This window comes from Acanthisitta chloris, unplaced genomic scaffold (assembly GCF_000695815.1).
Source record: "Acanthisitta chloris isolate BGI_N310 unplaced genomic scaffold, ASM69581v1 scaffold808, whole genome shotgun sequence".
Classification (NCBI taxonomy): domain Eukaryota; kingdom Metazoa; phylum Chordata; class Aves; order Passeriformes; family Acanthisittidae; genus Acanthisitta; species Acanthisitta chloris.
The window spans coordinates 15,011-36,496 of NW_008687467.1; the positions used below are offsets into that span (position 1 = coordinate 15,011).

General features: G+C 37.6%; 1 protein-coding gene across 1 annotated transcript in view; it reads left to right on the forward strand.

Annotated features, from left to right (window-relative positions):
* The window catches only part of CHD7 (chromodomain helicase DNA binding protein 7), a gene marked incomplete at its 5' end in the record, with an annotated part of 47,929 nt that overhangs the window by 12,890 nt on the left and 13,553 nt on the right, over window positions 1-21,486 (forward strand). The window contains 14 exons of the mRNA XM_009080589.1: window positions 428-565; window positions 662-783; window positions 1,246-1,489; window positions 6,105-6,281; window positions 7,592-7,735; window positions 10,018-10,273; window positions 14,871-15,081; window positions 15,610-15,805; window positions 16,026-16,193; window positions 16,848-17,027; window positions 17,307-17,417; window positions 17,509-17,714; window positions 18,645-18,844; window positions 19,466-19,625. Coding sequence (XP_009078837.1) covers window positions 428-565; window positions 662-783; window positions 1,246-1,489; window positions 6,105-6,281; window positions 7,592-7,735; window positions 10,018-10,273; window positions 14,871-15,081; window positions 15,610-15,805; window positions 16,026-16,193; window positions 16,848-17,027; window positions 17,307-17,417; window positions 17,509-17,714; window positions 18,645-18,844; window positions 19,466-19,625 — 2,513 coding nt within the window. The remainder of the gene's footprint in view (window positions 1-427; window positions 566-661; window positions 784-1,245; window positions 1,490-6,104; window positions 6,282-7,591; window positions 7,736-10,017; window positions 10,274-14,870; window positions 15,082-15,609; window positions 15,806-16,025; window positions 16,194-16,847; window positions 17,028-17,306; window positions 17,418-17,508; window positions 17,715-18,644; window positions 18,845-19,465; window positions 19,626-21,486) is intronic.

The window sequence follows — 21,486 nt, forward strand, 5'->3', positions numbered from 1 at the left end:
TTGGTTCTGGGACTGGCAGTGTCAGTGTTTCCATACTGCTGTCAATGAATGGCAGTGGTTGAGCTGCCTGCTGGGAAGTTTCTGATGACACTGATAAGAGAACTCTGTTTTAAACATGTAGTAAAGCAGAGAAATTGTAAGGGTTGAAAAATTAATACTGTTTTATTCCTAAATTTTAGTCTAATCTTGGTGATTTCAAAAGTAGTGTTGCACTTGTTCTGATGGTAAGTCTGCATTCGCTGCATTCTAATCTTACTTTGTTAGGTTGCCAAGGTGTCAGCCTGCTGTTTGCTTATCCTTTTGGCTGATTCAGACACTCAGGTCTGGTAAAGCTTTCGGAATTTTATCTAGCCTGCAGATCGGTAAAAATGGTCACACACTTATCCCTTCTATGTTGTGATGTAATCTTATTTCTGTCTTACCAAAGCCTGTAACACATTACCTGGTGAAATGGTGTTCGCTTCCTTATGAGGACAGCACTTGGGAGCTCAAGCAAGACATCGACCAAGCTAAGATCGAAGAATTTGAGAAACTGATGTCTAGGGAGCCAGAAATGGAGCGTGTGGTAAGAATTGGCTCCATATAGAGGATTTTATTTGAAAATAGTAAAGTAATGTGGTCTTTCAAAAACCACTAATGGGATTTGCTGTATTTGAAACAGGAGCGACCTCCTGCCGATGACTGGAAGAAATCGGAGAGTTCCAGGGAGTATAAAAACAATAACAAACTCAGGGAATACCAGTTGGAGGGAGTAAACTGGCTTCTTTTCAATTGGTACAACACGTACGTAAAACATTGCTCACTGTTGAATCCTGCTTGGGAAAAGCTTTTCTAGCTTACTTGTAATAACAGCCTTTTAAAGCAATCATCTAAAATGAGGTTTTAAAGTCATTTACATGTCTCATTCTTTTGCTGCAGGAGTCACATACAAACTAATTTGGGGTGGGTAACATAGTGTTATGTGAAATGGGAATATTTCAGGTAGATTCTTGTGGAAATTGCACAGGTTCATGCATAGCCCTGCTGCCCCTTCTTTCTCCATGTGAATTTGAGAGATACGTAGGAGGGATATATCCATCATCACAAATCATAACATCTATTTAAAATGCAAAAATATTATGAGTTCTTATAAGTGTGAACTTGCCACTCTAGAAATAACTGGTTTATTCAGTTTATCACCTTACTGATTTTCTATGCTTTAAGTTAGGAGTAAATCATTTGGTCTGTTTTTATTATTGTTTTCAGACGAAACTGCATTTTAGCAGATGAAATGGGGTTGGGAAAGACTATCCAGTCCATTACGTTTCTCTATGAGATATATTTGAAAGGAATCCATGGTCCTTTCTTGGTTATTGCACCATTGTCCACAATTCCCAACTGGGAAAGGGAGTTCCGCACCTGGACAGAGTTGAATGTGGTTGTGTATCATGGGAGTCAAGCGAGTCGGCGGACCATTCAGTTGTATGAAATGTATTTCAAAGATCCACAGGTAAAAGCTCTTCATGATGTTTTTTCCTCTTTTTTTGTACATGCTTTACTGTTGTTTATTAATTTAAGAATCAATTAGATTTTTGATGCTGATATATTAGTTTTTAGCCAGTAATGAAAATACATGTATTAATAAGGAGATCAACTGGAAATCAAGGGGCACCAAGAGGTGGTGCAACTCTTGTTCAGGGTTGCATTGTTTCATGCAAGGGTTTTTGTTATTTTGCATTCCTGAAGAGAGCTGGCAGAAAAGATACGTAATGAAGAAACTACTTGAATTGGAACTAAGCTTAAAAATCAATCTTAGTGTACCATTCCAGGAAAGACTTGCTTGCAGAAATTAAACTTGTCGATGCATCTTTATCAAATTTTTGAAGTCAGAGATGCTTTGAATTTGTGTTACTGTGCTCAGTTTAACAGTTCTTACGAGAGAAGGAAAGGAGGTACAGAAATGACTGGGGTAGAAACAGAAAATTGTAGAACAGAAGCTATGAAGAGCAAAAGATCTCTACTCTTAAATGCATGGCTTTCCCAGAGTAAACAGGATTGCAGGAAAATAATATGCATATGTTGAAATGTTATTGCATAATATAATCCTCCTCACATAAGGGGAAAAAGAGAAAGAGTAGAAGTTCAATCTGATTTGATGTATTGTGGAGTATTATTTTGAACTGAGTTTAAAGGAGTCATAGTGGTGAATTCACACATTTAGATTTTCTGTAAAGCATTTGATTTTATGCCACTGGATATTTTGATTAATAAACTAGAAGGGTATAAAATCAATATGGCACACATTAAATGGATATGAAACTGACTAACTGATATTTCTTGATGTAATTGTAAATGAGAAATGATTTGCATTTCCAGCATAGTTCATCAGGGATTGGTTCATGTCCATGAGCTATATAACACTTTTATCAATGACCTGAAAGAAAACAAAATCATTAACTGAGGAAGTTGTCAAATGATGCAAAGATGGGAAGAGTGTTAAATTATCAAGGCAGTTACTTCATAGATATAGAGTAAGCTGTATTACTTAATTATTTGGGTCCAAGTGAACAATACTGAGGGCTAACTGTGGACAAGTAATGAAGATCCTTACAGTAGATAGAGCTCAGCTCTGGAAAAGCTGTAAGACAAATGTGGATACTTTTGCATCATGGCATACAACCACTTAAACATGAGTTCATACTGTGAGACTGTGGTTCAAAAGGCTAGTGTAGTGCAAGTGTGTAGGAGGAAACAAATCCTTAATAAAGATGAGAAGAGTTACATCTTTCTTTTCTTTGCTAGTAATGTGGTGGGTAGTCCATTTCTGCTTGGTTCTCACTTCCTGTCCTCAACAAGAATATTGAAAAAACAGTCTTAGAGCAAAGCTATGAAGGTGATTGCAAGATAGAAAATATGCTTTTACAGAGAAAGAAGTGATTCTAAAGTGTTTCAAAGGTGATGACTGTGGCACAATTTGACATGCCATTAGGGCAAACAAAAATAGAATCAAATACTTATATATAGTAGAAAAACAGTAGTTTATATTAGTTGGAAGTTGCATCTGTTTGGTCTAGAAAATAACCTTTTTCTCGCAATTTATCAAGAAACTTTGAAATCAAAATTTTATACATGGTTGTTGAAGATCTATTTAAATAACAATTGCCACACTGAGGTCTAATGGCCCAGAGTTGTGGATGTGCCATCCCTGAAAGTGTTTTAGGCCAGGCTGGATGGAGCTTTCACCATCAGTCTAGTGAAAGGGGTCACTGTCCATGGCAGTGGGGTTGGAACTTGATGATCTTTAAGGTCCCAACCCAGGCCATTCTGTGATATTCCTTATCATTAAGTATTACATGTAGCTTCCTACCTAGAGGTATAATACACAAATGAATTGGAATTGAAATCGCTTTTTATGGTTTTAAATAATTTATCAGCAGAATTTGATATTTGAGATAATTTTAAAAATTGGGTTGATACAAGTATTGTCTCTACTGAAGTGTTTCCGGTGTTAAAAATAATGTTTGTTTGTTATTAAAGCAGTGGTTGTTCTCAGCACATTCTTCCCCTTAAGATAAAGCAGTTACCTAGCATGAAACCTGAAGGAGCGTCATCAGAAAAATCCCGCTCACTGTGCAGATCCTGAGTGTTATTTTGGCAATATCATTTCTCTGATCTAAAACAAGATGCTGCAGAAAGTTTTGTTCCTCCGTTGCCATATTCTTAACTCGGCTCTTGCAATGATTGTGGCAGTCATTTGACCCCATAGTGAGTAATGACAAAGTATTCATGGCACAGAAAAATGAGTCATTTTCTGCTCCCTGAACTGGCTTAAGAGGAGAATCAGACAATTGCTATGTTTAGGGATAAAGGAGAAATGGAGTGAACTCATCCTTTTGGTGGCAGCGAGCTTAGATGTGTCACAAAATCACCTTCTGTGTTCCATTCTTTGTAAGACTGTGTCAGCTGTGAAATGCATGGTATAAACTGAATTACAGGGGGGAAAAAATCTCTTCGTGTTCTGACAAAGAGAGTCCCCATGTAGTGTTCAGTCTCGCATTCTCTAAAGTGTCATCACTGGGCATACGATGGGAGACGAGAAGGGAGAAAAAGGAGACTGGATTTGGCAGTATCATCTCTAGTTCCCTTGCCAAACGCATCAACCCAGACATTGGCATCTTTGGCTTTTTAGGTCTTAACATGAAAAGAGGCCTCTCAAGCTGAGCTGTTTCTCAGTCAATTGAACACTGAGAAAGTCTTGAGTGGCTTTGAAGGGCAATAAAGAGACAGCATGCATAAGAAAGGAGCCACCTACCCCATCTGCAGTCGTGTGATTTTTCAGAGGCAACACCAGTTGCCAGAGTAAAGTAATTCTGAAATGCTAGAGTGTAGTTGGTAACAAAATAGGTTTCTGTAGTGGTGTGACTTCAACGGTAAGGACATGGTGTTACGAGGGACATTGTGCTTGTGAGGTTCACGTAGAGAAGTCTGTTCTGGTATTCTTGAGCAGTATAACTGAAAGGTCCTTCTAGGGGGGCTTCCCTAGTTGGATTATTAGATAAACCAGTTGCTTTTCTGGAATTCTGTTTTAAGTTCAGGAAAACTCTATATGCCATATGGAACTACTGACAGAGCCCTGCAAAATAGTTGACTTGTTTGTGATGGAAATTTACTTGGCTCATGAAAAATTAACAGCATTTCGGTTTGCTGTCTTTCAAAGATGCTCACTTAGAGTATCTTCGTCTGCTGTTTGTTAAGTAACAACTCTTTTGTCCCTAAGAGGGTGAATGTTTCTGGACTATGCTGTGAGAAGGCATTGTTGAGCAGGTCACTGTTCCCTCTTCCCTCTGAACTGTTCTTGATGTGCGTAGGCAGATCTAATGCTGAGTTCAGGATAGCAGGTTTCCAGTCATTTTATTGAGTCAGTAGCCAGTTCTGATCCCTATGGTTTGGAAAGGATTATATGCAGGTCACTTATAAAAGGAGTCAGTCTTGCACAGGTTTAAAGGAAGAAATTATCACATTACAGTAAAATACGTTTCTTCAATATGTCTTCAATATAGAACCCGTGACATAGCCCTTCTTTGAAAATGTAGAATGGATTTGAACTTGAGTGAGGCCCATCCTTGGAGTGAGAGTGTTTCTGCACAGACCCAGTGACACCGGAGATACCAAATTACATTTTCCTTTGAGCAGCATTGGGAACAAGCATAGCATAATGTCAGAAAGGTGTTAATCTCATGATCATGAGTAATGTTTATTTGGGGTTGTTTTTTATGTGAAACAGAGTCTTTATATCAGTGGTGAAAATAAGGCCCTCAGCTACTGAAATAAATAGTGGATATGATGCCAGACATCAAGTAAATTGTCCTGGTGAATTTTGCTTAACACAAAATTGCAAAAATATTAAGAGATTTTATTCAGAGATACACATTTTCCATTTAAGAGTACAAATTTGCTTCTTTTCAAAGCTCTTTACTAGAATTGTTGTAGATGTCCTGTTCCTGGAAAATGTTCAAGGCCAGGTTGGATGGACCTTTGAGCAGCCTGGTCTAGTGAAGTGTCCCTGCCCATGGCACAGTGGCTGGAACTAGATCTTTAAAGTCCCTTCCACCCCAAGCCATTCTATGATTCTATGAATTGTAGGTGTTTGGAATACTCAGTGCCCACCACGAAAAAAAGTAAATTGCTGCTGAGCACAATATTAAAATATAAAGGAAGCCTTAATGTACTTTTGGCATATTTGGATGTTTGGGAGGACCATCACATACCTTTGATTTGAAAGAAGAAAAGAGAATTCCTTTGACAAAGTCTGAAAACCTTATGTGAATATTGTAGCAATACATTAATGCCTCAAGATGTTACTATAAACCATATGAATTACAGCTGAAATACTTCTATAACATCTTTGGAATGAATATGCAGTGATTCTGTGGGTCTTTTTACAGGATTAAAAACACAGCTAGCATGAAGCCAGGAGCAAACTTTGTATTCCCCCATGGAGTCAGTAATAATGACTTAGTTTACTTTAAGTATCTTGTCCTTTGTAACTGTTCTGTATTTTTAAATAATATGTTTGGGATTTCTTTGCTAGGGAGTTTACTTTTAACATTTGCTGTTCTTATTAGGGTCGTGTGATAAAGGGGTCCTACAAGTTCCATGCCATTATCACAACATTTGAAATGATCTTGACTGACTGCCCAGAGCTGCGTAACATTCCATGGCGTTGCGTGGTCATTGATGAGGCCCACAGGCTGAAAAACAGGAACTGTAAACTTTTGGAAGGACTCAAGATGATGGACCTGGTCAGTGTGAATATCTCTTATCTTAGAGTCTTGTATATTTTTATCACTTCTGATTTATGGTTTAATCAAAAAGTTAAACAATGTTTTCTTCTCAAGTAAATCATGAAGAGTTAAGAATGAGGGAATGCAGAAGAGGAAGTCTGTAAAATACCTGGTAGCATATGCATACCTTCAGTTTTGGAGTTCTGATGTTTCATATGTTTCTTCATTCATTTAGACCTAGAATTATGTGGATTCTGTTACGACAGTCAAGATAAATTTGTTCTTTCCTTTCTTTCCTTTCATGTGACATAATCCATAGTCAATTCTGTACATAGACATTTATTTAAAAGTATGATGTGGTCAGGTGGCCAAATATGGCTGTGAGAGTTAAACTGCTCTGCATTAATATCATCTCTGAAGTTAATTTGTCATGTGGCCATAAAGGTGTTCTTTCAGGCTGACTAAGGAAGGGAAAAGTGATGCTTACATAAGTGTCATTATGTTTTGTGTACAAAATAGGTGTATTAAGCACGCAGAAAAATAAGATTATGTTTTTTAGAGGTACTTGCAATTTAAAAGACACAATAATTATTTTTTCAGAAGATTCTTTAAAAATGTTTAAAGACTGCAATCATGCTAAGTTAATAGCTGTAACTCACTTTGTAAAAAAGCTGTGCACCATTTATTCAGGTTTCTGTAGAGGAAAGCTGAGCTTACAGGCACAGCTATAAATAGAGATATGGGACTTCTCCCACTGGTTCTTGTTATACTACTGAATTAATGTTTCACCATGGGCTACTTGCTTAACTTCTCTGGGCTCCTCCTCTAAAGCAATATGGAACTTCTACTCTTGTCTTTGCCAGTCTCATGCTCTGTAATGTGTACTTGGAAAGTAGAACTGTGCTTCAGATTTCTTGTGTTAGAAACTTACACCTGCTCTTTGGAAATTAGTGCACTGAGGTCTGTTGGAGGTGTGGTAAATCCTTGGATTTTTACTGGAAGCGATGGGATAAGCTGTTATTTTGCTATTTAAAGTTCATTGTACTTGTGAAAGGATGGGGACACTGAATCAGCAAAGTCTCTTCTTGTATCTTGGAGGACTTTTGAAGTTGCTTAAGTAGTGAAGTGGTTTTTTGGGCTATTGCTGAAGGAACACTAGGATGCTAGTTAGAAATGTCTTGAAAAGAGTTTTATGTAAGTACCTGGGGGATGGGAGAGGAAGCAAAGATGAGATAGACATATGGTGATGGGGGGAAAGAATTTTGTGTGTTTTTCCATTGAAAATTAATTGAGATGGATTCCTAGACAACTGTATCTTAACCTTTCAGGAGCATAAAGTGCTGCTTACTGGAACTCCTTTGCAAAACACAGTAGAAGAGCTATTTAGCTTGCTTCACTTCTTGGAGCCAGGTCGCTTCCCATCAGAAACCACATTCATGCAAGAATTTGGGGATCTTAAAACTGAAGAGCAGGTAAATTTATCTTGCACACTTACTTTTCTATTTAGGTATTGTGAATTTATCAATTTTGCTATATCTGAACTTTACTATTTGTTTTTACAAATAATACCTATTTGCTGATTGGAAGACCACAGTGGTTTTTTCCCTGGTTCTTTGTTTGTTTTCATTTTAAGTTTTTTACTTTCGACCAACAATAATTTTGTCTCAGCACTGTCTTTGGTTGTTTTGGTGTTCTTCTTTAAATTCTTTGTTCATTGGTCATGCAGGAACAGGGAAAGTTTCCCCTCATTAAAATGTAGTGTTTAAAATTGGAGGTGAGGTGTCTTGTGAAGGCTGCTGAATGAAAATATTTCTGAGAGAATTAATTTGTCAGTTGACATTCTTCCTTAAGCATCAGTGAGGCAACTGCGCTGTATAACTTCTCTGGAGTTAACATCTTAGAGTTTTCTCAGTGATTTCTATGCAAATAGGAACATACATGAAACCTAGTGCAGCAAGAGGTAACCAAGTGGAGGGAATTCTTTTTGTTTTACTCAAACAGATTTCTCAAGCTGTCCAGTAAAAGAAGTGCATAAATCAATACAAAATGAGAGCCCCCCAATGTAGCTTGTTTTAGACCTAAAATGTAAAACGCTTCTTTGGTTGTATGAAAACATTAAAAAGCCCAATCACCTTAACATTAGGACTTAACTGAAGCATGGCATCCTAATTTGGGCACCTTAATTTGGCCCTTTACACCCTATGATAAACTAACTTGGTAAGTGCATGCATTCTATTTGTGCAACTTTGTTGGCTTTGTCTGGAAATTCAATTTCTGATCATTCTAACTTTAGACTGCTTGATTTTATTAACTTTCTTTGAGAGCAGCTCTTTCATAGGCAGTAGTTTAAATTACAACACAGCTCTTCTCCCAGCCCCATACCTCCTGGAAACATCATAGTGTTTTCAGAGGAAATCTTAGGATATGTTTCCACGGATTGTGCAGGCAGTTAGTTGCATGCCAGTCAGAATGGACCCTGACCTGACTGACAGTGAGCCAGCACTGATCCCAAAGCCATGTAATGTGTCTGTTAATACAGTGTTGGGAGCTGGAGTTAATATATCCTCTCTCTCAACATAGCTTTTGTCTGGCCAACATAAAATGACTGGAAGCTTTGAAGCCATACATGGAAATATTACTAAAATAATGCCATTGGCCATGATCAGAATTGGAGCCTGAATTGCTTGGCCCAACAAGTTTTGGAAGAACTTCCTTCTCTGTTGACACATAGATGTTTTGGAATTGGATTTATCTTTAAAACAGTGAGACAGATTGTGTTAAAGACTTGGGATTTCTCCTCCATACTTTGCAGTCCTGTTCCATCTATTTTTTTAATTGTTCATCCCTCCATGCTCATCTGTCTCTTCTCCTGAAGTTGCTTTATTACTAGAGGAATGATGTGAATTCATGAGAAAGTGTCTTTTAATGTTTCTGCTCTGCAGCTCTGCATCAGAAGATGACCAGTTTCAGGGTGAATTATTAGCTCTTCAGCACTGAGGTGGTTTGTACTTCAAGAGACAACCTAAAGGAACTTAAGTGCCAGTGGTTTTTTTATATGGAATATGCTTGCGTTTTTCAGGCAAAACTTAATAAAGCTTAACTGTTTTTGTTTTGGTTTGGATTTTTTAAAGAAAATAGACTTTTTTTCCTTTTCCCCTCCTACCCTGTAGGATGTGTCTTAAAGTATATGCCACAAAACCTGAAGAGACTAAAAATTATCAGTGTCTTAAAAGTTTACAGAAATAAAATGTTTTTCATTTTTAGACCAGGCCTGAATAGTTTTCTACTTCAGTGGATGTCAAAACTACGGATATAAGAAAACAATTAGAAGCAGATATAACAGGGGGAAATAGCATTAAACACTGCTTAGTGATTAGAAGTTAACTGCAAAAGTTGATCCTGTGATCAGATTTGCTTATATAGCTCTACTCTGTGTTAGCTCTGCATGACTGGTGTGCAGTACTATCCTTGTCTGGAAGGATAGTTCTAAGTGAGGTCTGTTTAATAGCAGACATCACTAAACAGAAGGGTTACATGCTAAAAACTGATTGTAGAAGTGTGTGTGTCCCTGAGTTATGAGGAGAACTCAGTCGCTAGGGCGCTGAGGAAAGATTTATTTATTTTTTTTTAACAAAAGCTCTATACTTGGGATCTGAGGTAGCAAACAAGGATTTCCAAATTAAGAAAATGGAAAAATATGTATTGGAAGCCTTGCAGTTTGAATTCAGTTATTTATCAAACCTCTGTTTTCCAGGTGCAAAAACTCCAAGCTATTTTGAAGCCGATGATGCTGAGACGTCTCAAGGAGGATGTAGAAAAGAACCTGGCCCCCAAAGAGGAAACCATCATTGAAGTCGAGCTGACAAATATTCAGAAGAAATACTATCGTGCTATTCTTGAAAAGAATTTCACGTTTCTTTCCAAGGGTGGAGGTCAGGCAAATGTACCTAATCTTCTAAACACTATGATGGAACTAAGAAAATGCTGCAATCATCCGTACCTTATTAATGGTAGGCCTCTTTTTTTTCTCTTTGTTTGAAAAATGGTTATAAGGATGTTCAGTAGCTATAAATTCTATTCTAGTGTGTCTTTTTTCTTTTTTTAAATCATTTATTTCAAGTAGAAAACTGAGATAGCCTTTTAGAGGTTCTCATGGGTATGGATATCTGCTGGCCAGGGCAATGTTGCTTCTGCAGACATCTGTGCTGCTTTTTCTCAGAGGTTTCATACCCCTGACCAAGTTAGTGTTGGTATTATCAAGTTTTCCTTTCTGCTGTTTTTTGACAACGAAGACTTCAGTTACTATGCAGGTTGTTGGATAATGGTGTAAATATGGCATTTTTTTTTCTTCACGGTTATAGTTAGCTGCTACTTACTTTCTTGCTTTAGAACATTGTAAGATAGTAACTTAAAATTTCTAAATAAAAGTTTCAGGGGAAGAAATGGTGATCAGAACTGCTTTTATGGCCATGTGTTGTCACTTCATTTTCCTAATTCAGCTAGTAAGAAAAAGATTTGTACGAATGTCATCTTAGACTCCAGTGGCTGTTTTTGAGAGTGGTGATACTGGTTTCAGATCAGGATTATCTTTGGCAAGTACTATATAATATCTTAAGTTGAAAGGAACCCATAGGGATTCTTGAGGCCAATTCCCTGTTCCTCACAGGACTACCTAAAACTAAATTATATGGCTCAAGAGTGTCATCCAGATGGTCCTTGAACTTTGACAGTTGTGGTGCTGTGACCACTTTCCTGGGGAGCCTGTTCCAGTGACCAACCATATGATGAACCAGCTAGCTCTAGCTGTCTGAAGTGTGCTGAACTTGTGTCAGTTCTTCCCTTTGAGGATATAACACAAGCCTCTGTACAGGATTGCATTCTACTGGTTTCTTGTTTCCCCACTCCTCTTCCTTACCATATATGATTTATGCTATGGTTGGTTTAATGCTAGTTACAAGCTTCACAATGAAAGACTTTTGTTCAAGAGCCATATGTGATTCCAAGGGTTTTTTTATTGTGTGGCTTCCATATTGCAATGCATAAGTTTTTTCCTTGACCTTTTTTGGTTGAATCGGGGGTGGGGGGGAGTGTGCTTAAATGTATGCATGAAATTACATTACATGAATTATATTTTGTGCACAAGTAATTATTGCAAAGGCATGATATAGGGTTACTCCAAAGTACTTCAACTCAGCCATGCTGGTGGCTGCTCAGTTTCTAAACCCATATGAGCATACGGTTAAGTAGCTTTGTGGTTGTGGTACAGCATTTGTTGAGGGTTTTTTCTTGATTTCTTTATTTTTTCTTTTGGAGGGGGTGTTTGTTTTTTGTTTATCTATGATATAAATGAGTTTATCAGAAAATAGTTTAGGATGTTCAGGTTTTATGAGCTTCTGGACTTGATGCTTCTTGTCTTTCAACTAGTTTTAACTTTGCCATTATTTTTTCTTATTTCATGTTTGCTAAAAGAAATAAGCTGAATATTTTGCTGCTACTTTGTTTTGCCAAGTAGAGTTTGAGTAGTGCTTGCAGTGTTGCCTACAGCAGTGATGCTTTTTCCCTCAGAAGTCCTGTGTCACTTGACGTCATTTAGAGACTTCTAAAGTCCATGTGGTTATTTAGAAAATTTCAGATATTTTTTTGATGACTGTATCTTAACAGCTGGTTAAGGGAGGTGGATTAGTCTCATAAATGCTTTTGACTTGATAACATTTTTGTGATTTTTCAACCTTTGGACTTGCTTGGTGTCATTCAGCCACATGGCACGTGGGTCAAGCCTACAGATTTGAGGAGGAAAAGAACTAAGTCCTGACTATTATTAGTATGGAGATGGAACTAAATAAATCCTTTGTAGTTCTAGGACAGAAAATACTCTGACATCCTGTACTTGTCTGAGCCTGAGATTTTTATTTGTTGATTGATAATCAGCATCTTTGTACTTAATGTGATGGCACAAGTTTATTGTATTTCTAGGAGGTCTTGCAGTGCTAGTACTTACTGCTGTGTAGTGTTCTTCTTGTGAATGATTTGTTGCAATAGCAAATTCTGTTCTTAAGACTTAACTGCTTTTAAGAAAGTGTCTCTGAGTCCTTTTCCAAGTCTGCAGGTTTTGTGAGCAAACAGTACTGCATGTGTGTTTGAAAATCCAAGTAGAACACTGTATGTTTTGTTTTGTGTAAGAGTTGCAAGCAAGTCTTCTATGTCATCTTCAGTGAAGGTTATAGGATGGAAGTAGTATGGTAGGAGTTGAATACAGAGTGGGTTTTTTGTTCATTCTTGTTTGGTAGATATGTTCTGTGGAGGGTGGAATGAGGTCTGCTGAGACTGTTAGTAGACTTCTAGAGGTAGTTACTGCATTTGGTGTATTCTCCAACCAACTTGGGCAAAGCATTGTCTGTCATTCTCCTTGGAGCTGAACTCCTTGTATTCTCCATAGCAACCATTCTCAAGTATTTATACATCATTCCTCTTTCTCTGTCTCCAAGAGCCAGCAGTGGGGAATGCTGCTGTACTTACACACACCACAGTGTTGAACACTGGAATGGTCCCTTACTATGGTTTTTATGCCCTCTTAAGCCCTTGAAAGCCCCTTGTAATTAGGAGTGGGAGTGGGGATTTCCCTGATGCACACATTCAAGTACCCTCCTTTCATCCTCTACTTAAAATCAGCTAGGATAGGAAATAGTGTTACAAATATACAGGTACTGCATCAAGCAACCTTCAGGTAACAGGGTGCTCCATGTACATGACTAAATTGCAATTGAAGTAGAATTGAAAAGACAGAATGTTCCTTTACAGGGTTTAGCTAGGATAGGGTTATTGAAAGAGCAGATTTTTGGAGGTCATTGTCTGTAATGGATGTGGGTCTTACTGAGACCAAGCTTTGATACTCTACATTTCCCATTTATTTAGACCAATTTGTGGGTTTGTTGTGGTGTACTTGGCTTAGGTGGTTTGCTTTTGCATGTGCTGTGTTTGCATATTGGTTGGTTCATAGTAGTGAAAATTAAATTTGGATATCACAGTTGAGTAAGATGTAATTGATGTAACCAGGAAAGATCGATGAAGTTACTGTATATGAACTCCTTGACAGCCTGCTTTATCCTGAAATTGCCAAAGTTCAATACCGAGTCAGAGATTTATTGCCCAAAATTCTGCCTGTTTTACAAGATGGGAACGATATGATTGAAGGGAGCTTGGAGTGTCCAATTACACTATTTTCATATGGGCTTCTTATGTGCAAACCATTAGGATGAGCAGTGCTTGGAGCAGGGAATCCAGATAAGGAAAATCCAGGGATGTAAAACTGTCTTCAAATGCGGTCACGTCCCGAGTCCGTCAAGTTCTGTAAAAGTGAGGAGTGCAAGTGTGTGGGGTAACATGAAGCTGTCAGCCAGGCTGCTTACCATGGTATCTAGTTAAGGCACCACATTCTATGATTACAGCAGGCACTGAACCAGAGATCACACCAGAGAGGGTGCGTCCCCGTGTTTGTTTACAGGCATCTACTTAGAGCTGGGATCTGAGAGAGATGCTCAGCAGAAGCCTGGCAGTAAGCTGTTCTCCCCTCCCCCGAGCCTCCCATCTTGTGTTATTCAAAAGCAGTATTGAAGCTGAACTGTACAAACCTAGAAATACTTTATAAACTGTACTGTGTCTAAAAAAAAGGGGGACTGAAAAAGACAGCTCCTGAAAAGGGTTTGTTTGGATGTGAAACAAGCTTAGAACAAAGATTCCTAACCTTTTACATAGCCAAGAATAGCAATCTGATAATTCTTGGAATTGTCCACTGTTGTGGAAGTGACATAAAAAATGGAATAAAAGCATAGGAGAGGTTGAAGAGAAAACTTGAACTTGGTATGTAGTCTTCAGGTACTGAGCAGAACAAGGAAATTCTTGCCACTGTGCATATCATTCATAGGCAAAGTGAGTGGCTAAGAAGAACTTTTGATTAATGCTGGAAAGAATATATACATTAGATAGCTTCATCAAAGTGAACAAAAAAAAATATATTTAGTGAGGAAAAAAGCTAAATAGAAGGTAAAATAATAAGAATTTCACAGCTGCTCCCCTCCCTTAGTTTTTTTTCATTGTTTGGATTTTGATTCTATAATTAATGGAAGGAACAGGTTCAGGTCGTGTGGGTGTTTAAGGCTAATTTTGGAGATACAGACATCAAATGTGATTTGCATTCCTTGTGTTTTCCTGTAGAAATGAGGTAATTTTTCTTTCATGTTGCATTTTAAGGATAAAAAAAAATCCATTAATCAGTTGGAATATGTTTTACTTTTTAATCTTCATTCTTAATTTTTTCATTGAATTGTATGCATCAATAGTTCTATGAATTTATTTAGGAAATAGTTTTCCATTGTTTAAAAGAGGAAAAAAATGAATGCTCAGAGTTACTTTTTATTTATGCTGTGTTTGTGTATATGTTTGCCTTAAATTTAAGCTTAATATTTTTTACAAATGTTTATTTTTTTACAAATGCTTATTCACATACTGCTTAAAACATTCCTGCAGTTTCTTTAGGGTATTGAAGGCGAGCTCATTGTTTATTAATAAAACCCTTTGCAGTGTTCATGTATTGCTGTCCAATCTTTGCAGGTGCTGAAGAGAAAATTTTGGAAGAGTTTAAAGAAACACACAATGCCGACTCTCCAGATTTTCAGCTCCAGGCAATGATCCAGGCTGCTGGCAAGCTAGTACTGATTGACAAGCTGCTGCCAAAACTGAAGGCTGGTGGCCACAGGGTGCTTATCTTTTCCCAGATGGTGCGCTGCTTGGACATACTGGAAGACTACCTCATTCAAAGACGGTGAGAGCAACAATATAATACAATTCTAAATAAACTGTGCTTTCCTCAGTGGCCACAGTATTTAACCTGTGAGTAATCCATATTGAAAAGGGATGAAATTCAAACACGTTTCAGTATTTTCTGTAGTGGTCTGACTAAGGGAAAAAGCATCCATCTAAATTGGGAATACTGAGATTTTCTTTTGAGTGAATACAGAATGACCTCACATGGAGTGCTTTAAACCTCTCGATTTATCACCTGGTTAACTGTTTTGGTGACTCCAATTTTTTTTAAAATCTTAGTCCTAAATATTATTTCATTCCTTGGAGAAAGTCTGTTCTTTGCCAAAAGGTGCAAATCAAGAGACAAAGTAGTACATCTTCCACTGATGAAGTTTGTGGATACAGGAAGAGTCACTAAGTTTGTTTTAGTTCTTTTGACCCTATAATAGCATTTTTGGGGGGTTTTAAATTATGTTTTAATTGCAGATTCTTCCAAACAACCAGTGCCATTGGAGTAAAGCAATCCTTGTAATGCATCTCTTTGCAGGTACCCGTATGAACGAATTGATGGCCGAGTAAGAGGCAACTTGCGTCAGGCAGCTATTGACAGGTTTTCAAGACCTGATTCTGATAGGTTTGTGTTCCTGCTGTGTACAAGGGCAGGAGGTTTGGGCATTAATCTTACCGCTGCTGATACCTGCATCATTTTTGATTCAGACTGGAACCCCCAAAATGACCTCCAGGTAATATTACCTGATGATTTTATTGAAAATTTTTCCTTGCCTTTTTGCTGTGAAGTTTTCTTCACCTACAAGAGAAATTATCTGGTGTTGCTCTCTTGAAAGCATAAAGATTATTATTTATATTGAAAACAATAACTTGTAAGTTCTCTGTGTTGATTATTTTAATTTCTTTTTCTTCCTTTTGTAACCTCTAACTGAATATCTGTCTTTGTTTCATCAGGCTCAAGCACGATGTCACAGAATAGGACAGAGCAAATCAGTGAAAATTTACAGGTTGATAACAAGGAATTCTTATGAAAGGGAAATGTTTGACAAAGCTAGCTTGAAGTTGGGCCTTGATAAGGCTGTGCTGCAATCTATGAGTGGAAGAGAAAATGCCACAAATGGGGTGAGAATTAATATTTTAAGGTGCATTATCAACAAAGGCTGTGAATGTGTTGCACTTTCCTTGCTTGTTTGAGTTTCAGCTGGAGAGAGTGGTTTTCAGGTGGAGTACAGCATGTATTTTAAAGTAGGGTTAATTAAGGGCATGGCTACATGAACTGGCTCAGCCTACCTAATGGCTCACTTATTGCCAAAAGGGGGCAGGTGGAGTCATGTTCCCTTGATCCTGATCCGCTGTCACCATTCCATCCACCCTTTACATTATGTTGATGCTGGCACTTTATGGAGTTCTTCTAGTTAGCTTTTGCTGGTGTAGCCTTTTTGCTTTGGGCTTTTTATGCTTTAGCTTTTTTTGTCAGGTTAGTAAGTTAAATCTGCTCCCAGGAGGAGTTTAGTAGTCATCAGAGCTAAAGGGATTCTGTGACAATGAATTATTAAGTCCTTTAAACCACTCGAATAACTACACCCTGAGAATTTTGTTGTTGTTATTCTTCTTTAAAAGGTGATTTCAGCACAAATGTTTAATTGACCAACACCACGTTATCTTAGAGTTTCAGTTCTTAAGATTCCAAATAAGAGGACAGTCAGTCTGGTTTTGATTTACACATTGGCTGGTGTCAAAAACAAACCTCCAAAACCTCTCTCTTACATGTTACAGGTGCAACAGCTTTCTAAAAAAGAAATAGAAGATCTTCTTCGCAAGGGGGCATATGGTGCTCTGATGGATGAGGAAGACGAAGGGTCTAAGTTCTGTGAAGAGGATATTGACCAGATTCTCTTAAGGCGAACACACACAATTACTATTGAATCTGAAGGAAAAGGCTCAACATTTGCCAAGGTGTGCATTGTCATTCAGAGGAAAATGAGTAAGATGTGACCAGGATAGATGGAAGTAGTATTAAATTGCCTTCTGTGTCTGTTTTTTTCAGTGTACTTGTCTCAGATATTTTCCTTGCACTTGTTGGGAATCTGTGTTTCCAGTATTAATAGTTTCCAAGCTTACCTTTTTCCTTTCTTGAAACTGCCACTTTATAAGTATTGTATTTGCTAGTGAAAAGTCAGTATTCTTTGTAGAATGCAGTTAAGAAACCAATGCATGTGTTTTCACATTTACTAGGCTAGTTTTGTTGCATCTGGGAACAGGACAGACATTTCTTTGGATGACCCTAATTTTTGGCAGAAGTGGGCAAAGAAAGCTGAGCTGGATATTGATGCTCTGAATGGAAGGGTAAGAGTTTTATGATTGTTCCTAGTAAAATTAAATTGAAGATTTTTTTTTTTTAAGCTCCTGAATTTCTATGTTTTCGCTTTCATTTTAGAATAACCTTGTTATTGATACACCAAGAGTAAGAAAGCAAACCAGACTCTACAGTGCAGTCAAAGAGGATGAACTCATGGAGTTTTCAGACCTGGAAAGTGATTCTGAAGAGAAGCCTAGCACAAAGCCCCGTAGGCCTCAGGACAAATCACAAGGTTATGCAAGAAGTGAATGTTTCAGGGTGGAGAAGAACTTGTTGGTTTATGGGTAAGGATATACAAATGAAATACACTGATCATGTCTAAAGAACTGAAAATATGAAAATTATATATAGTAAATAAGTCATACTTCTCATGGACATGTTCACATAATCTCTTACTGTGTCACATTTGCCTCATGGCACTGTATACATGCCAGTGGGATTTTTTTGGTTGCTGTAAGTTGTTTATATATGTGTTATTTAGCTTAAAGTACTTGAGTATCTCACAGATGGCTATGAACTTGCTGGTAAGATAAGTAGTTTTCTGATGATGGAATATTTGTTTCTGGTAAAGAATTCTTGAGTTCAGGTTTTAATCTCTTTTTTAAGTGTTGTGGAACATAATAAAGTGTATTTGTAAAGAACAATATGATTCAGAAGTCAACAGCCAATCTAGAGATTTCCAACATAGATTCTGATATTTTGGCACCACTTAAACTTGGATATTCGAAACTCTATATTTTCCCCATTGGATTTGCCAGTTTGAATTTTCTCTCTTTGCAAGCAGGTAGCTGTATTTGACTGCTAACATGGTGAGCTTCAGAATGAATGTCTTTGTTTTAGGAAGTAGCCTACAACAATTGCCAGTAATGGACTTCTGGATCAAAATAAGATTGATTCCCCAAATCCCCTGATTGTAGGAATTGGTTGAGTTTCCTGTTTTTAGTTTACTGGGACCATTTGAGTTAAACATACGTATTTTATTATTTTGAGTTTAGCTCAGTTGCAGCTTTACAAGCAGTGAACTTATTGCCTGTTCTGTAAAATAAACTTTCTTAACTCTTTGGTGCTGATGGCTGGATTCCCTGACACAACCTGCAAATGAAAAATGCATTAGTGCTAACACAGGAGGTCCCAACATGCTTGGTACCAGGAGTTAAATTGAAACTCGAAGTACTTGTGCCCTGGCTGTTGTATTGAATATATTTTTCTTATAGCTGGGGTCGATGGACTGACATCCTCTCACACGGGCGCTATAAACGTCAGCTAACAGAACAAGATGTGGAAACCATCTGCCGGACTATCCTGGTGTATTGTCTTAATCATTACAAAGGGGATGAAAATATCAAAAGTTTCATCTGGGATCTGATCACTCCAACTGCAGATGGGCAAACTCGAGCTCTGGTTAATCATTCTGGTATGTCTACCACAATCAAAGGATGATGCTAGTAAATAGGAAAGAATTGCTTCAGTCATGCTGTGTATTTAGTTTAAACTATAGCCGTTCTGACATGTCGTAGGATCTTGTCAGATTTTATGAGTAAGGTGGGCTTTGACTTGGTCCGTACTTAAAGGGGAAGTCTCCCTCAGAAGCTTTGTAGAATGCAGTGTTCTTTCCCTTAAATCAGTTTTAAACAAATATTCTAGCATGATTTTTAACTGGCACCTACTGCTGTAGTTGATCTCTTTTAAATTGCCATAAATTGGAAAGCTTGTTTCCTTACAGCCGTTCAGATTCATGAGGGGTTTTATGAGCAATATTTATATAACACCATTTTCTGGCTAGCACTCTGAATTTTTGAAATCTTCACACCTAAATTTGCATGAAAGTTTTGGTTGATTTTTGTTACTCGTGATTTTCTGAACTGAATTATGTTGCTGTTGGGTTTTTGTCATTGCGTTGCCCACAAAGCAATTAATATAGCAGTGGTGCTTTTAAATGCATGTTTGTGTATGTTTATGTATGTTTAAATGTACATAGCTTGGAGTAAGAGCTTTTTTATTCAGGTTGTGTGAGAAATATTGGGGTTTTATCTAGGTCTGTCTGCACCAGTGCCCAGAGGGAGGAAAGGGAAGAAAGTCAAAGCCCAGAGTTCACAGCCAATGCTGCAGGATGCCGATTGGCTCACAACCTGTAATCCAGATGTATTATTTCAAGAAGACAGCTATAGGAAACATCTCAAACATCACTGTAATAAGTAAGTGCTAATAAATACTTTATTTAGAGGTGTTTTTAACTACATGCTTTGAAAGGCTACAACTTCGTTTGGATATATTTAATAGAGCACAGGGCCATTTAATAGGATGTAAAGGCCATTACTACTTTTTAATTTGGCGATAATCATCTTAACAGATATCTGGATACTTCTGTAAACTCTGTATGACTGATCTGCACAGTTCTGAAGAAAATTGTTCTCAGCTTAGTAAATAAGAATGGAATCAGATGAGGTTACTCTTTTTGCCACATAAAGGACAGACTATATTCTTGCACTAAGTCTATTTCTCTTGACAATTGGCTGCCTTGAAAGAAAAGCTGTTTGGTTTTTACCCTTCTTCTGGGGTCTCAGGCTGATGTCCTAAAAGTTGTGTTCCTTAAATGTTAAACTCATATATCCAGTTCTTAGTTTCTGGAGTAGTTTACTTAGGTGTGGGTATGTCTTTTCTCTTCATTCTTTCTCTTCCTTCTTCTCTTGCTCTCCACATTATACAGAATATTTGTTCTTTTTCCCTTTGTGATGAAATTTCTCACTGAGCTCTCTTACCTGAATTGCTTTGTCCTGATTTGGTTTTTGAAAGTCTAAATATGTTACTAAACTGAAAGCTTTTGGGAACAAACATCACTGTATTTATTTTATTATTGCATGAGTGTTTCATAAGAGCCTCTCTTAGATTTTTCTGGCTTTTGTTTTCTAATACCTAGTTATTTTTGTGTCACCTTCCTTTGACTCCATCTCAGTTTTGCTTACTATATTCTCCACTATAGACACCGAACCTACCCTTGTCCCCAAAATACCTCATTTTGGGGTTGGGGGGTTGGTTGTTTGCTTTTGGGATTTGAGGGGGTTTGGTTTTAAATTTCTGCTCTTTGTTGTTTGTATATCATACAATTGTAGTGCAGTGTGATAGGGAAGGTTGTCATTACTTTTGTGTTTTGAATATCTATTGTGTCTTATTAATGCTGTTTATTGGGAAGAATTATTGATTTGAAAAGGACCTATGGGCTGTCAATAGGGGGTGTGATGTGAAGGAGGAAAGGCATTTAAGGGGTTTATTAGCTCATTTCCAGATGCTAGCCAAGCTTAAATCTCAGCTGATGAAAACAGATACTCACAGAATTACGTTAGCAAGTGCACTTCCAAGTAAACTGCTTTCTGATTTTTTTTCCCCGAGCTGTTACGTTGATCTGTTATTACATTTCACTTGCTCTTAAAGTAATAAAATTCTTTCCTGTAACATTATTTCACTCTCCCAGGTAACATGTCTTCATGACTTGTTCCATCAGTTTGCAGATCAGGCTTAAATTCATTTCTAAAGTATTGCTTGTTTAATAATACCATAGAACAATTACAGGGATTGGGAAGACTCATAAATGTGCAAGAATGTCTTCTGTTGCTATCTTTTTCCTTCACTTCCCAGATCCATCAGGACTAAGTGAATTGTAGAAGCCACATGTTTAGCACAGGTAAAATCAAACAGAGGTGGAAGCCAATTAATAATCTGAGTCATTTCCTTCAAAAGGTAGTAGTAGCAGTTGGCTTTGCAAGAACCGGTGTCCCATCCTTATGTGCCATGTATGCTGGTTAAACGCACAAGACTCTTGAAAGGTGCAAAGAGCCTCTGGTTTTTCATTATCTTGGGGTTTTTTTCCTGCTTCTCCTCTTAGGTTTGATGTAACAGCTGTTATTGCTTAATACTAAGATGATAGAGACCCTCAACAGCTTATTTACATAGCCACACAGAGAGCAGGGACACCTTACTGGTCCCAGTTACTGTGCATACAGAAAGCAGCATGTCTGATGTGTTTTGAATTGCAGACATGACCTTCATTCAAATCCCTGC